General features: G+C 46.8%; 2 protein-coding genes across 4 annotated transcripts in view; one reads left to right on the forward strand and one right to left on the reverse strand.

The window, feature by feature from the left end:
* Timp3 (TIMP metallopeptidase inhibitor 3) overlaps positions 1-11,990 on the forward strand; it is a 49,003-nt gene extending 37,013 nt beyond the window's left edge. The window contains exons 2-5 of the mRNA XM_050145615.1: positions 1,137-1,219; positions 6,659-6,770; positions 7,292-7,413; positions 8,312-11,990. Of these exons, the coding sequence (XP_050001572.1) occupies positions 1,137-1,219; positions 6,659-6,770; positions 7,292-7,413; positions 8,312-8,509 (515 nt within the window). The 3' untranslated portion in view covers positions 8,510-11,990. The remainder of the gene's footprint in view (positions 1-1,136; positions 1,220-6,658; positions 6,771-7,291; positions 7,414-8,311) is intronic.
* The window catches only part of Syn3 (synapsin III), a 389,669-nt gene that overhangs the window by 240,687 nt on the left and 132,504 nt on the right, over positions 1-16,478 (reverse strand). For all 3 annotated transcript variants that reach the window (XM_050145613.1, XM_050145611.1, XM_050145612.1), the window contains 2 exons: positions 15,978-16,134; positions 14,149-14,238 (listed from right to left, as the gene is read on the reverse strand). In XM_050145613.1, the coding sequence (XP_050001570.1) occupies positions 14,149-14,238; positions 15,978-16,134 (247 nt within the window). The remainder of the gene's footprint in view (positions 1-14,148; positions 14,239-15,977; positions 16,135-16,478) is intronic.

The raw sequence follows: 16,478 nt of genomic DNA on the forward strand, positions 1-16,478 counted from the left end.
AAGAAATATAGAAATATTATGGGATATCTACAATGCGGGTGTGGGGGGGGAGAATAAAGAATCCAGCAGAAGTTTTGTGTGTGTGTGTGTGTGTGTGAGAGAGAGAGAGAGAGAGAGAGAGAGAGAGAGAGAGAGAGAGAGAGAGACCCTTTTACATGTGTAAAGAGTATTCAATTCAACAAGCATTTTTTGAATATTTACCCCCAAAGTGGGTTGGAATGAGTTGCATGTTTGCTCCACGTCTGACTGAAGGAGCTTGAGTTTGGAATGTCAATAGCATCTTAGAGTTGAAGAGTCAGTAAAAATGCCTCTATTCTGCAGCGCCCTAGCAGCAGAGCTTCAGCTGCTGCACTGTCCCCCTGCAGTAGTTCACCTTTCACAAGTTCTTAGAATTGAGGGAACTCCCCCACATCTACACAGAGAATGACCCACTTTCTGCAGGTCTCGTTTCCTCATTGATGGCTCCACGTGGCTGGCATTAAAAACCCCTGAAGACTGCTTTGGAGAGAAAGACTGTCTTTACAGTCTAGTAGAAACAGAAGGGACTGTCTTTTAACCAATCGAGTCTCACCAAGGAGTGCCATACTCTGATTGTAGGAGAAAGTTGAAAAAGTAAATAATGACTAATACTGTTGAGTATAGTAGGTGTGCACCAAGGATGCCTATTGTAGCAGTGCTTCTATTTTTGATGCCAAGGATGATGATTCCAATGGCATTTAGCTAAAGGTACATCAAAGGCAAGGATGTGTTTCACCTGCTTTGTTTCACCTAATTGCTCCAGTTCAGAGGATCTGGACTATTGCGAATCTTGTTCTAGGGATGAGAAGTTACAATCAAAGTTCCCTAATTGTCTTGTGTCACATACCCATGAGCAGTGGGGCTGGGATGGGAACCACTCATTAAGTAGGCCCCCTCAGACCTAGACTTGGTTAAAATTCCTTGCTTAGAGGTGGGCCCTGTGGGCCAATCGGAATGCTGACTTGGGGTGCTGAGGGAGCAGGAGTTCATCATATCTCTGTGGATGGGCCAGGACATAAAGATCTCCTGGTGAGATAGAGGATCAGGAAGAGTTCCCCTTCCAGGTATGGCTCAGGCCTTTCTAACCCCCTTCCCTCTCTGTCTTGCTCTCTCTACAGTGATCCGAGCCAAAGTGGTGGGAAAGAAGCTGGTGAAGGAGGGGCCTTTTGGCACACTGGTCTACACCATTAAGCAGATGAAGGTGAGTGACATCATCACTGGCCCAGGAGAGATCTTGGGGGTTTGCCAGAAGAGTCATGGCCAAGGGAGGCCAAATGGTTGGAACTATAATGTGTATTGGCTCAGTGTAGCCCCAGGGAGCTGCTGAGGCAGCAGGAAGAGATGGTAGCTGCTTGCTCCAAAGCCAGCACAGGCAGATTCATTCATAGGTCTTTGTTGGGCAGCTGAGTCTTGGAACCAGATGGCAGATAGCTTTGTTACTTGTTGACTGTGAGGCCTCAGTACAGTTGCTGCCCTTCTTTGGCCTGTCTAAGACCTACAAGATCATAATCTTGGACCACGTGGTCCGTAAGAGCCTTTGTGAGCTGAGTTGTGTTGTATCAACAGAGCCAGCACTGTCACTAAGGTTACATGATAGGTGTCCTTTCCTCCAGTCTTCACATTGAATGAGTGCTCATCTTGGACCACGTGGTCCGTAAGAGCCTTTGTGAGCTGAGTTGTGTTGTATCCACAGAGCCAGCGCTGTCACTAAGGATACATGATAGGTGTCCTTTCCTCCAGTCTTCACATTGAATGAGTGCTGAGCACAGGACCCCCTTTCTGTTTCCCAGCTTTGGTTGCCTGCCTGTATTATATATAGTCCATTAGGAATATTTGCTAAGCATATTCACACCATCAGACCATTCACCAAAGCCCATGAAGGTTCCTAAGTATGCCAGGGTAGTCTAAGGAAAACACAGAGAACCCACGTCCTGGCTCTGTTTCTAATCCTAAAGAGACCACTGACCTTGTGGTTTCCAGGCCATACTGTTACCATTGATGTAGTGTGGTGTTGGGCTTGGCACCTCATTGTTCAAGCATCCTAACTGATAAGGTCTTTTCTAAGCAGGAACTCAGAATAGCTGCTGGAAGCCTGTTCTTATGTTTGCCTCGGTGGCACTGAGGACTGGGGCTTCTGCTTGAATAACTCAGCTGTTCCTCAGCCCCTGCGCTTTTATAAAAGCGCCTTGCTATATGCAGATTCCTGTGTTTGCAGTCTGTGAGGCCACCAGGCTTCTTGTTTCTACCTTGGGATTGTAGTTATATGCAGGGAGAAGAGACATGCACTGACAACTTCAAGATGTGATGTGCTGAAGTCCTTGTGAGCTGCTACCTCTTTACTCATTGCTAGTTTTTGCACCCTTGGACATTAGGGAGTGTGTGTGGGGGGGGGTTCTGACATTCAGTAGGCAGATCTTGGAGAATGCTTCCTATCTAATAAAAGAGATGAAGGTGAGACCCAAAGGTCTGAAGAAAAATTCACAGAAAGGACAAGTGTTAAGGACCAGGTTGGACTTGACTTGGGGTTGAGGGGTGATTCACCCCTAGGTGGAGCCCAGCTATCCTAGAGGCTGACCTTTAGGCCTCTTTATTCCCTCCGGAGGCCTGTGGCTAGATGCACTAATTCTGTGGAACCTGTTGCTCTGGCTTCAATTGTGGAAACACTCCCAGGCTCTTGGTTATGTAATGTTCAGAGTCAGCCCTGGCCAGATGCCCTTGGCTGCCTGGGCTTGGTCATGAGAGCAGCTTATGTCTTCAGACAGCTGGGAGGCCAGGAATGGGTGGAGGTGGGAAGCTCCTTTGCAACCTCTGGCACTGAGGAAAGGGAAGCCAGAGCTTCTGGCTGCAGTGGAGGCCCCTTCCCCGCCTGCCCTGCTGCTTCGTCCTGAAACTTTGAGGTTGCTGCAGAGACATAGCTGCGGGGCAGGAATTCATAAACTGGCTTGCCTTCCTTCCTGCCTTCAGGGTGTAGCGGACCAAGTTACCAGAGGCCTTTCTGTGGCAGAATGTCCCTGGTTTGTGTCACACCCACAAGTGGGAGTTGTTCAGAGGCAAACTAACTTGTACTTTCACCCACCAGCCTGCCAGCACACCACTCCCAGGCTGGCTTGCTCAGACTCTCGGTTCACTGTCCTTCAGCTGGGCATCCAATGTAAGGCTCTTTCCCTACATTGAACCTGACGAGGTTCAATGAGAAGTGATGTGCCAAGAGTCGTGTATTTAATTAAGGGCATATATGAGTTTCAAGTTGAGGCGCTAGGGGACCTTTCCTAATTGTGTGTGGCTCTTGATGTGCAGCCTGCAAAAGTTATAACAGGAAATTCTTTGGAGGGCAGCTTGTTTCTCAGTCTTATCTAATGTCTTTCATTAGTTCTAACTCTATTTCCAGCCCTGAGTTATGACCCACAAACTGGTCAATGCTTTCTTTATCTAGAGAGACTATCTGCCTTCCTGTCAGAGCAGGTACCAGTTGGGAATGGGTGTCTGCCCATTCACCGCCGTCCTCCTCAGCCTCCTCTGTGCTTAGCACTGGACTGTAAGATGGGGAGACAAGGACATGCTTGTCACAGTTAACATGATGTTAGCAAGTAACACTTGGAAGTAATGTAACAGTTAAGATTATATGAGTAGAAAGTGACAAACTATAGGGTCTTTACCACGGGGGTCTTGGAGGACAAGGAAATAACAAAGTAGAAACCTACAAGCAGACTGAATGCTCATTTCTGCCTACTGTGGGGGCTTCCCTGACCTGCTCATGTCTAGTTCCCTCGGGGGACTTAAGGGCCAAGTTGCCAGTTCTTTATCACATGTTCTAAGTGTGATTGGCTGGGTGGGAAGCACATAGTGTTTGGGAAAATCACTGATGGACTTCTGGTGATGAGGAAAATTGAGAATGTTCCCACTGGCCCTAACAATAAACCCAAACTGCAAGTGGTAATCTCACAGTGTGAGGAAATGTAATCTAGACCAAGACTGAACCAAGTCTTCTGTGTTGGGTGACACTCTCCCTTGAGTCAGACGATCTGGACTGACCGCTGCCTCCACAATGTATGAACCAGGAAGTATCACAAATCAGAACCAAGATCTTATTTAAATTTTGAACTGTAAATAAAAGATTATTTTAAAAAAGGCCAGGTTGGGGTTGCTGGTGTGTGATCTAACAGGTGACTGGTAGAGAAAGTGAGTGACAGCCAAGCCTGCGAGATTGGCGTTGGTCCCTAGAGGTTTTGTATTGTGGATTAGACTATCCCAGAGGATCAGACACGGAAGCCAGGCAGCCCGGGAGCAGGACTGGAGGAACTTAGAGAACAGAGGACAGAAAGTCAGCACATCTAACCTCTGGGGGCAGGCACACAGCCTCCTCTTGGACATACCTTGAGTGCACATAGACCCATAGTGTGGGAGCGAGGGGGGTAAGGCTATAAGAATATGGAGGGAACTTATTGTAAACCCGTACATAGAGATTAGCCGGGATTGAGCTGTGGTGCAAATGTGGAAGTTTCCAGATCTGGCCTCCGTCATTTGTGGGGGCCTTATCTCCCATCGGGACCATGGGAAAGCAGTTTGTTTTGCCAGGGGCTATTGTTTGTACAGCACTGACTTGCTTTCAGGCAGGCTGCAAGGGACAACACGTGGGGGACATTATGTCCCAGTTGGTCCCAGGGGGACATGTGTTGGTCATGTGCTTTGCCTGTCCTGATTGGGGGCAGGACAGATCTGCTGGGCAGCTGGAATGTGCTGGGTCCTTTCCTCAGCGGTTTGTCTAAGCAAAGAGCGCCAGCAGGGCTTCCTCCAGCTGCAAGACCCCCTGACCTTCAGGCCTTAGGGAGCCATTGTCCTCCAAAGCCTGAGACCTTTACAGTACAAGATCTTATCTAGCTTTTGCTGGAACCTTCTGTGTTATCAAGCTCCATCGACTAAATGCTTAGTAGAAATACTTGCCAAAACCCAAATCCTTATGAGCAGTTAGTTACCTGGCACAGAAGTCAGTGAAGCTTGTTCTTTTATAGGTCATGGTGATGGTACCTCATTTACATAAGAGTCTTAAATGTGTTTCCTGTGGAGCCTGAGTGGTCGATACAACCACCATCTAACAAGCCATTGACCTAGTCTGACTCTCTAGCCCTGATCCCCCATGGTGTAACTGAACTGCAGAAGGAGTCTACTCCAACCCATCAGGACAGTGCACTCTGTAAACAAGGAGAGGCCTCTGGACTGTGTAGCTTCAACAGATGGCTTTGTGCCCTGCTACCCTTTTGCCAATTAGAAGATGAGGACTGAAAAAGAGCCCATCAGGCTCAGCGGGGTATTTGTGAGGCACCAGTGGAGTATACTGTCCGGCTTGTATTAATTACCTGGATAATTAATAGGTCATACTAGGAATATTTTTCTATTGTGAGGCTCTTAGGGAAGGACCAGTAACAACAAGGCATTCAAGGCCCCTTGAGAGGTAAGGATCAGGCCAGGTCTGAGTGTCAGCCTCCACCTTCCCTGGCTCACAGTTGATTGCATGTGGCCTCAGTAGATCAGGACTTGTGTGACACAGATGGACTCATTCTAGAATTGCAGAATGTAGTCAGTCTCTGTCAGAGTCACAGCAAGTACTCCAAGCACATGCTGACGAAGAACCCACAGGAGTTAGAAATGGAAGAAAGAAACTGCTCATCGTGAGGAAACCCTGGGTCCTTAACTTCAAGGGCTGAAAGGGGAGGTGGTAACTAGGTGACCTTTTAGACCACAGACCATGGGTTGTCTAGCTGGACTTTTTGTTGCTGTTTACCAACCGTAAGACTACAGACAAACTTGTGAGCCTGTCCAAGGCTCAGGGTCCACATCTTTAAAGTGGGTACCAAGGCTCCTGTCTCTCAGGTCCTAGGCATTAGTGCCTAGATATTCTAGCAATATCCTAAATTCAGTGTTGTCACTAACATTGGGCCCAGATCTCTCTGTACCCAAGGCTCTTTTACATATCACAGGAAGATTACCAACACCCCTGCTCTGTCCACTCTCCTGCCATTGTCTTATGTTTCAAATGTTTCCAAGGGGGTGTAGCCTTGCCTCTGGTTTAGAGCGACTTGATTCAGCCACCTAGATTAATTTTACATGGTTTAGTCTAGAAATAATAATATGCTTAATTAAGAAGTTTTGAATTTTTTTCACATTCATCTATATGTGATTCATCTTGTGTAAAGGAACTCAGTGCCACCCCAGAAGCAGAGTAGAGTTTTTGATACCCACTCTCCAGGCTCTTGTGAGGATGCTGCAAGGATGCTGCTATGTATGATGTCAGTGTGTCACAGAGATGTCATGTGAAGACCAGCTGGCTGGCTAGCTATCACCTTGAAACTGGCATGGAGCACATGGAACTTTTCATAATAGCTGCTTTGGATATGTGAAGGGGTATTGTAGTTTGAGAGAAAAATAGGTAGAAGAGTAGGGTAGGGTAGCTGAATGAGACATGGAACTGGCCCAGGGAAAAGAATAGATGTCCTTCTCTGGGGTGCAGGGAACCCTGTGGTGGTAAGTTAATAGCCTGTCACTGACAGGCTGTGCGGGGGATCCAGAAACTCATATGCTACACAGCAGCATGCTGATTGGGCCTGGGACCCTTTCTCATGATCATGTTCCCTTTTGCCCACAGATGTACCGAGGTTTCAGTAAGATGCCCCATGTGCAGTACATCCACACGGAAGCCTCTGAAAGTCTCTGTGGCCTTAAGCTAGAGGTCAACAAATACCAGTACCTGCTGACAGGTAAGAGTCACAGGGAGCACCAAGGCTCTCTTCACTTGCTCTGCATCTGCCACAACCCCACAGCCCCGAGTCAGTGGCATCCTGAGGGTCATAGCCATGTGTCTCATGAAGTGAAGGGTCTATCTTGCTTACCCAGTACTGGCTGGCAGCCTTGGCTCCATTGTGCACCTAACTGTGTCCTGATTTTGTCTTGATTTTGTGGTATCTTGGCTTTAACACAACTAGAAAGCACTTGTCAGTCAATATGTCTTATGCCATTGGTTTGTCTTATATCACAGACCGCTCTCTAGGCTGTCATTGTAATGGCAACATACAAAACCCTAAGGAATCTGAGACCTGATGGCTTTGAGTCCATCAGCGTAAAGCTCAATATCTTAAGATCCATTATCATTTGGAAAACGGGCCAGAGTTCATGTCTGAAGGGGTTGGGGAAGGTATCACAAACCCAGGGTCATTGCCTGGCTCTGGCAGTACAGGGCTCTGACTAAATGCCTATTCCCTTGCCTCCTATCCCACTTCAGGCCGTGTCTACGAAGGCAAAATGTACACAGGACTGTGCAACTTTGTGGAGAGGTGGGACCAGCTCACACTGTCCCAGCGCAAGGGGCTCAATTACCGCTACCACCTGGGTTGCAATTGCAAGGTGAGTTCTGTAGGGTAAGTCTGGAAGCTTTAGTTCCTGCTGTGTAGGGACAGACAGCCTACTGGGGGTAGTGCAGGGATGGTAAGGAATGCTGCCCCCAGGCAAGGCAGGAGAGGAAGCTCTGAAGAAAGCCTTTCTTTGTTTTCACTTACTGAATGGTGCCTACTTGGCATCTGCTGGGTTATGAGGGCTCTTCAGCATCTCAGCCCCTCCCAGCTGTTCAAGGCTATGACAGGTACAGGAACTTTCCCTGGGGGATTCTGCCAGGATGTCCTAAGTAGGTTCACTCTGACGGCTGACTCACTGGAGTCCCTGCCCAGGTGGGCAAGCTGGCTGAGGCTTGCTGACATCAGCTGCTGCTTAACACCTCTCTTCAACCGGATCCAGTCCCTTCCCCAAGCACAAAGCCATGGGAGGGAGTTGAGTCACTCTCTCCCCTCATCCCCAGAATAATCTCCTGTGCTCTTAATTACTTAATTGTTCATTATACAGGCAAGAAATAAGGGCTCAGAGATCTTTGCTCTGTGATCCTGGGTTATATAGCTTGCTGAGTCTGACTTCCAACCCAAGGCTACTGAACTCTAAAGTGCATCGCTTTCATCTTTCTAATTCCTTCATTTCCTACAACAGTGGCAGTCTCCCCTTCCCACATCTAGTCTGGGACTCATACATTTTGTGGCCTGGCACAAGCTGAGTCTCTTTATTTATTGAAGGGAGTTAGAACTGCACCAAAAGTTTAGAGGGACTGTTTCTGGTACCCAGTAGATGCTCAAGGGTGTGAGGCTAGTCGCTAGTGTAACTATACTGTCAGCATTGAAGAACAGGGGCCCCAGAATTTGAATCCAGGCTGGGTCTGCCATGGTGCAGTACCCTAACTATGGCTTGTGTATCACTGCAGATCAAGTCCTGCTACTACCTGCCTTGCTTTGTGACCTCCAAGAATGAGTGTCTCTGGACCGACATGCTCTCCAATTTTGGCTACCCCGGCTATCAGTCTAAACACTATGCCTGCATCCGGCAGAAGGGTGGCTACTGCAGCTGGTACAGAGGATGGGCCCCTCCAGACAAGAGCATCAGCAACGCCACAGACCCCTGAACGCAGACCTGTCCCACCTCACCTCCTTCCCATCCCACTGAGCCTCCCGGACACTAACTCTTCCCAGATGATGACAATGAAATTAGTGCCTGTTTTCTTGCAAATTTAGCACTGGGGACACTTAAAGTCTCTGCTGTCTATGGAGTCGATTTGGAACTACCCTCCTGGCCCTGCCCCTCCCCCTCTTTTTTGGTTTTGACATCACCCATTTCTAACTGGGAATCTCTGGTGCCAAGCCAGAAAGAAAGAGCACGTATACTCCTCTTCTTCATGATATATAATCTATATTTTTTTAGGAAAACAAAAATTGAAAAATTCTATGCTGTCTGGGCATTTAATAGCTACTCCTTTTTCTTCCTCTCTAGACCCACATCCAGTTACACTTCTTCATCCTAATATACAAAGAGTATAGATAAGGAAGTTGGCACAGGTCCAACTGTTTCCCAGTCAGTCAAGGACAGCAAGCAGACGGACGCCAGGTATTTGAAAGACCTTATCCACAGAGGATAGACTGTGTATCTGGATCAGATGGTCTATCTGTTCATGTCTGCTTGTCAGAGTGAGGGAGGGAGGGGGCAAACTGCAGGAGCAGGTCTGAGGTGACACACAGTTCCCCAGCCCTGTGATACTCGGGTTGATTAGATGTTTCAATCCCGGAGCAAGCATATGTCAGAGTAATAGAGCTTTCTGAGTTCATGAAGACTTAAGCATCTGCCCGAGTTCAACATGTCTGTCTGTACAAAAATTCAGACAAAGTGTTGGGACGAACATCTTTTCTTTCCTGCCTCCCATGAGACATCCTCCTGGGAATTCTTAGGGAAGTTTGGCTCAAAGCTTGCCAATGTGTAATCTGAAGAAACACACACCAGACACTATCCACAGATATAGTCAAGTAGACCTGGGGAGAGGATACTATTTCCAAAGTAGTGTTTAGCTCATCTAGGGGGACGTGTTTATATACACATTTTCATATACCCATAGGGGATTATGAGCTAATTTTTATAGGACACAGAATTCTATTCAATGCTGTTAAATATGCGAATCGTTTAATCTCTTTTCTTTTTATTGTTTGATGGGAAATTGTGACATTCCAAGTTGACTTTTTTTTTCCATTTGAATTAAAATTTTGAAACTCCAAAAACCCTCAACACCCTCTTGTCCCTATAACTGGGGTCATCTGACCTCTCACCTCCTTTCTTCCTTCTGCTTAGTGTTTGGGTGCCCTTCACTTAATTGCCTTACTGGCCATCTGATGGCAGGTGAGTGTGAGAGTAGGTTAGGGGGTCTCCACACGAGAGGGACAGTTGCATAGCATCCTGCTTCGGTGGAATGCCTCCTCTCCTGGATCTGGGGACAGCATACTCTTCTTCCCCAGCTCAGGAGTGGGTGAACATTACCTCCTGAGGTGGTCACCTCTCAGAATGAACAAGGTTGGTCACTGAGGGAGCCAGGCTCTGCCATCAAACTATAGGCCTCTTGTTGTGTTGTATTTTTGTTTTTAAAATAAAACTATAATATAAAGTTTCCTATTAAATAAGATTATTTTAAGTTTTAGTGTCAAAAATGCATTGCCGATAGTAGATGATAATGTGTATTTTACAGAGTCTGAGGTGGTGAGGTGGTGACATTTAACAGTTACTCTGTCTCTTTTCAGATTATGGGTATTTATCCTCTATTAGTATCATATCTTCAGTTCATTCCACATTAGGAGACGTAGTTACCAATTATAAGTAGAAAGAGAGAGAGAAGCCAACACGTTCCAGCGTCTGCCCCCCAACCCCACCCCACATACACCTGCAGGAAGACAGTTCAGGCGATGGGTGTCAAGTTTCCACTTGGTTGATTTCATTTCCCCTGTGCTCACCCTTTCCATGATGTGGAGCAAGAGGAGAGCAAGCCAGTGGTTCTTAAGGGGTGACATATTATTTGGGGTTCTTTGCTTCAACCTTAGAGTCTCCTAACAAGGAGCTCCCGATTTACCCAGCTCAAGTGCTCTCCCATGTGCGCACACGTGTCTCTTCCAAGAGGCCTTTAGCCATTCTCAATCCCTGTGTAATAACCTCACTCCTAGAGGGAGAAACCTAAGGTGAGGCCTGAGGGTGAGACACCTGATGCTAACCCATTAATCAGATGGCAGAACCGTGGCCACAGTTGGCTGTGGAGGCCCTGGCAAGAAGTCCTGGACGAGGAGGGATTCTGGAAAGTCACGTCATCGGAGGGAGGTTTTTGAGCTTTCTATAAGCTATAGCTTTGTTTATTTCACCTGTTCACTTACTGTATAATTTAAAATCATTTATGTAGCCGAGACACTTTGGTATTTCAATCATATCATGAATGTTTTATTTTGCTAAAATCGTGTGCCATGCGTAGGCTGTCAGTGTACACTGTGTCTAAGAGAAGAAAGAGAAAGAAAGAAAGGAACCCCCATGCCTTTTCCTGATTCAAATTCTACAGTAGAATGGAGGGTAGAATACTGAGATGCAAGCATTCAGCTAGACTGGAGTTCAAGGAAATAGAAGGTACTAGAAGCAGCCTCCTCCAGCCTCCTCCAGCCTCCTCCCCCCGTGGAATCCCAAGGGTGGGAAGGAGAAGAAGAAAACAAAACAGAAACAAAAGCGCACTGACGTCCTCATATCAGCTACCCCTGGGTCACCTGCCACCCACTTCCCAAGACCCTTTCTCCTGCTCATTCAGGAAGCTATGGTTTCTGCAAAGTCCGTGACCATGGCAACTGTGACACCAAGCTCTCTTTGTCTCACCCAGGCATCTTTTCTTATACATAGACTTTTGCTTCCCAGGATAGCACTCTGCTGTAGCCAGGGTGGGGAGCGGAAAGAAACCCCAGTACCTACCTTCTCCAGTCCTAACCCTGCCAAACAAACCCTGTTTCATGTTGTGCTTCTTAAACAATAAAAGACACACAATGACTTTTGGGGATAGATCTTTCTGGGAGAAAAATGTGGGTCCAGGAAGCATTGCCCTTCCTTGCCTCACGCCAAGGGGCAGTAGGTGGTTGGCTCCCAGCTACTTAAAGTTAAAAACATCGCTCTAGTATTTGTATCAGAGAAAAATTTTTTTAAAAAAAATCTAATCTAATGGCAGAAGCACAATGAAATGGGAAAAGGCAGGAGAGGTGGTCTCAACAGACTTAAGTTGGCTATTTAGATTGAGGAGGAGAGGACCTAAGAACATGACCATGCTCTGATGACAGGGGTACCTTAGATTCTCTATGACTACTTTTCCTCTAGCCAGTTGGCTGCGCTGAAGCCCAGTAATGACGAAGAGACACCAACCAGAGAAAACCCTGTCTAGAAGGAATGTATTTGTTGCTAAATTTTGTAGCACTGTTTACAGTTTTCCTCCATGTTATTTATGAATTTTATATTCCGTGAATGTATATTGTCTTGTAATGTTGCATAATGTTCACTTTTTATAGTGTGTCCTTTATTCTAAACAGTAAAGTGGTTTTATTTCTATCACACACCTGCTGTCTCTTGCCTTCTTGTGTCCTGTCGTGGTGGATGATATTGGTATCGAAAAGGATCTGGCAAGCACGTTCTACCTGTCCTCCTCCACACTCCTCACACAACCCCCTTCCACCCATGTCTACAGCTCGGGCCACCTTAACTAAACCCCTTTCATGGCAACAAAAGAGTATCCTTAGCTCTTTCTGGCTGCTAACCCAGCATGAATTTCACTCCTTCATTCTACTGGCAGGATCCAGTGTTCAAAAGATTTTTTTTTATCTAATCACCTGTGGGTGAACAGGGCTGGGACCTGTCTCAGCCTAACTCATGTTTTCCCCCTGAGAATTCCAAGACCAGTGTGGGAGTGGAAGCTTTGCCGGCAGCCATAGTTGATGCTGGCGGTATAAATAAAACCCTTAGTGAAGCTCATAGTTGGGAATTCCAGGAATTCATGAGGCCCTAGGACAACTGGGGAGCTCCTGCCAGCACTCAGTGAGCTACTCTCCACTACATAGGACCACCTAACTGTGAGCCCTCCCTCGCCAGTGTTCCAGGTCATGGTCTTTGCCCCTGTTTGAAAGATCCTCCCCTCTGAGCACCCACCATATGCCAGGCACAACATTAAACATAGACTTTCACAGACCTTTATCAACCTGCTTCTCTACCACTCTCAATGAGACTAAATTCTTGTCTAAAATCTAGTCAGAGTGGTGATTAGTAACCATCCACTTTAAAGGCAAACCGTGAACTTTCTTAGTTTATGCATTTTCCGTGTTATTCATACCTTGCCACTGTAGTGATCAAATACCCGGGAGAAATATCTTGTGGGGGGGGGGGATTTATTTTGCTTTGGTTCTTAGTTCACTGTGCCCAGGAGGTTGTGATAGGACCAGCAGCTTTCATCATGGCAGACCAGAAGTAAAAGAGAATACCTAAACCCCAGCCTTCCTCCGTTTCCTTTAATCCCATCTGGGCCCCCGTCTTCACAGATAGTGCTTCCCACATTTCAAGTTGGTCTTTCCTGGATCAGTTAATCCTCTCTGGAAAGACCCCGACAGACACTGAGAAAGTAATCCGTGTGTTTTTCATTCCAATCAAATTAATAATTCAGATTTACCATTACACCACTCAGACCAACCAGACACGCTGGATTCTGTGACTGATGGGTACATACAGTAGAGAGACAACCCCAATGAGAGCCAAAACATCATGGATTCTGTGAGTAATAGGTAGATACAGTAGACAGACAACCCCAATAAGTTCCTCGGACATCATGGATTCTATGACAGATGGGTAGATACAGTAGACGGACAACCCCAATGAGAGTCTCAGACATCCTAAATTCTGGGAGTGACAGGTAGATACAGTAGACGGACAACCAGCAAGAGCCTCTGATTGACTAGATTGCTTCCACTGAAGCCTGCAGTCCTACCTGGCAGTGTCTTCAAACAGGCTTGTCCAGTTCAACAGTCAGAGTCTGAGATTCTACAATCAGACCACAGTCCCTAGTACCATGAGTACATTACTCTTGCTCCCTGAGATTCCTATTTCATGCAAGGCCAAGTGAGCTGACCATGCACCAATCACATAAGCAGGCACGATGGAGGCTGATTCCAGCAGCTCAAAACTCTTCTACCAAAATTCTAACCGTAGGCATTAGACCTTCCAAATAGTAGTAAAGTTACAGACTCTCAGCTTGGCCCTAGTAGACTCCTAGAGATAACACAGGTGCACTTCAAAGAATGGAAATTGAACATATAAGCACATTGTTCTTTAATAATCAGCTTAAATAAAATAGCACGTTTTATTAAAATTACAGTAGAAACCAGTCCCATGAAAAAGTGTGCTGAAGGTAACATTTTACTATAAAAATATTTTTGCCCTCTATATTCAACCTCTGATTCCAAGGATGCCAGCTTAAGGCGTCATTAGATGTGTCTCACAGAATGCCGAGTACCTTTGTTACTTGCCCTACTGCCTGAAACTCCCCTGGAGAAGCCGAACCTTCCCCCAGGGAACACTAGACATTTCCACAAGCACAGGACATGAAGGCTCCTATGTGGAGACCAGATAACCAGGGAGCAAGCTGTGAGCTGCCCAGAGACTCAGGAGACAGACAAGTAAGGTCATCCCACATCACGAAGATAAGCAGAGATTAAAAAAGGCACTCACCATTGGCTTGTGGTTGGGGAAAAATGTTTGCTCCACGAGTGGAAACTTCTCAGGACCCAAAGAATGGAAGATCTTAATGAGCTGAGAGAACTGGGAGAGAAAAGGAGAGCTCATCCATTACCCAGTCAGGGTTTCCCACTCGATCCTGACCTTCTAGCATCTGTCCTGAGCTGAGTTCTAGAAGCTGTTGCTCACCGCTAGGAGCTAGGATAAAAAGCCAACTTCCTTGGCTGGGTGTCACCCTCTCTCCCCCCCCCCCTTGTGCCTGCCCCTGAGCCGGGAGGTAGGCAGGTCACTGGCTTCACAGTCCAACTACATTTTACGAGCACTTAACAGCATGCTCAGCCATTTCACACAAGGTCCTTGTCCCCAGCACAACCTGTTGGGGGTTCTGCCATCCTATGCCTGCAATGCCTGTATTTCGAGGATAGCATTATAGGTATTTCATGATAGTCACTCTGAGTCCAGACACTCTCATTCAGATTTTTACTGTTACTAGCTTTGAGACCTGGAGGGGCAGGTTCAGAAACCCATTTCCTAAATTGTAAATGGAGAATATATATAAAAAAATCTCACTCACTGGATTGCTAGGACACTACTGCCTAGTTCATGGGGGTGATTAATGTTTCTGCTTTTACAACTCTATACATTCTGAACAAGCAGACAGGTCCCCACTGTGCATCACTTGTTTCTTACTTCCTAATTGGGCCTCATATTAGCTTGTGCTTCCAGAGTAAGGGTCAGATCCAGTGGTCATCACACAGTGCCATCTGGCATTATGTATGATGATTTGGACAACACTCCAAATCTGCCAGGCCATGTCTAGTGGAAGACAGGCAATGCTACAAGGTTGAGATGCAAAGGTGTTGCAAATGGGGAATTTGGGACATAGAGGAGAACATGGGTTATCAGGAAGGCTTGTTGTACCTAGCCTATAAGAGGAAGAAGGGTACTCCATGTGTTGAAGGAGATGACTGTCTTTGAAGGCCTTCAATGGCTTCCATGGCTGTGGCCTCAGGTGCAGGGGGATGGTGAGGAAGCAGGCAAAGGGTGGTCTATCACAGGTCATCATGAGCTTTAAGAGGCTAGGCTAGGATCTTACTCAGAAGGCCAAGGAGAATTACAGGTGGATACCAGAAGGACAACTTGGACTTTGCAAACACAGGTACATGGTGGCTAGAAGAAGAACCACATTCTGTGCCAGGAAAATGCCAGGATCTTAGACAAAGAAATAAGGAAGCTGGGGAAATGCCTGATTTATACTGGGCTTCTGTGCATTCTTGGGGGATAGCCCACACATGTAACACAGAACAGAGTCATTCCAAGCTGGGCGGTGGTGGCACACACCTTTAATCCCAGCACTTGGGAGGCAGAGGCAGGCGGATCTCTGGGAGTTCGAGGCCTGCCTGGTCTACAAGAGCTAGTTCCAGGACAGGCACCAAAGCAACAGAGAAACCCTGTCTCGAAAAAAAAAAAAAAAAAAAAAAAAAAAGAACAGAGTCATTCCAAAGGCTTGTAGAACTGTTCAGGGGTAGCCCTCATTTTATAGACAAAGACATTGGAGTTCAGAGAGGGAGTATCACTCCATAGCTAAGCTGGTGGGTTTTGAAGAAGAGCTGGAGCACTTACTGCCAGCTACAAGGGCTTCAGCTTCCTCTTTTGTACAGTGGGGATATCTGGGATGTGGGTATTGGGGTTGAGCACACGACATAGTGAGTGCTAATGAAGTTGCTGCTGTCAAAACCATGGCCTGTTTCCTTCTCATGACACAGGCTAGGAGACCACCTCATGCTCCCCAGTTCCCTCCACGTGGGCTATCTTCCACCTACCACCCAGGGCTTGCTGCAGAAGTTGTATACGGAGTAGAGAGAGTTGACAGCAGGAAGCCCTCCATACTGAAGGCCGATGACCAGGCTGCGGTAGTCCTCAGCCAGGGCCATGCTGTAGGCATGCTGTCGAACCAGGATGAAGTCCGGTTTGAAGGACCTGCCAAGAGAGGGGCAACAATTGTATTATCACATGGCAATATAACCAAGGTTTGCTGGTTATAGCCCTGACCCTATGTGGTTGCTGTCCATAGGAGCTCTCAGCTGAGAGGGCAGGTGGGGAGGGTGGTAACACCTCACAACTACCCAGCTGCAAACCAGATGAGCTGAAAAGAACAGATATTTTCTTGTGTTTGGGTTTTTAGGTTGTTCCCTAGATTCCTATTTAATTTACAACAAAGAGAAACACGTCTCAAATAACTGAGTAATAGAATAAATTTTTTGCTAGGTTCTGAGCAACGTACAGGATACATGCACTCCCTTGGGTATTGGATGCTTCCGGCT

The sequence above is a fragment of the Alexandromys fortis genome, unplaced genomic scaffold (assembly GCF_014885135.2).
Source record: "Alexandromys fortis isolate MF-2015 unplaced genomic scaffold, M_Fortis_MF-2015_v1.1 scaffold_50, whole genome shotgun sequence".
Taxonomy (NCBI): Eukaryota; Metazoa; Chordata; class Mammalia; order Rodentia; family Cricetidae; genus Alexandromys; species Alexandromys fortis.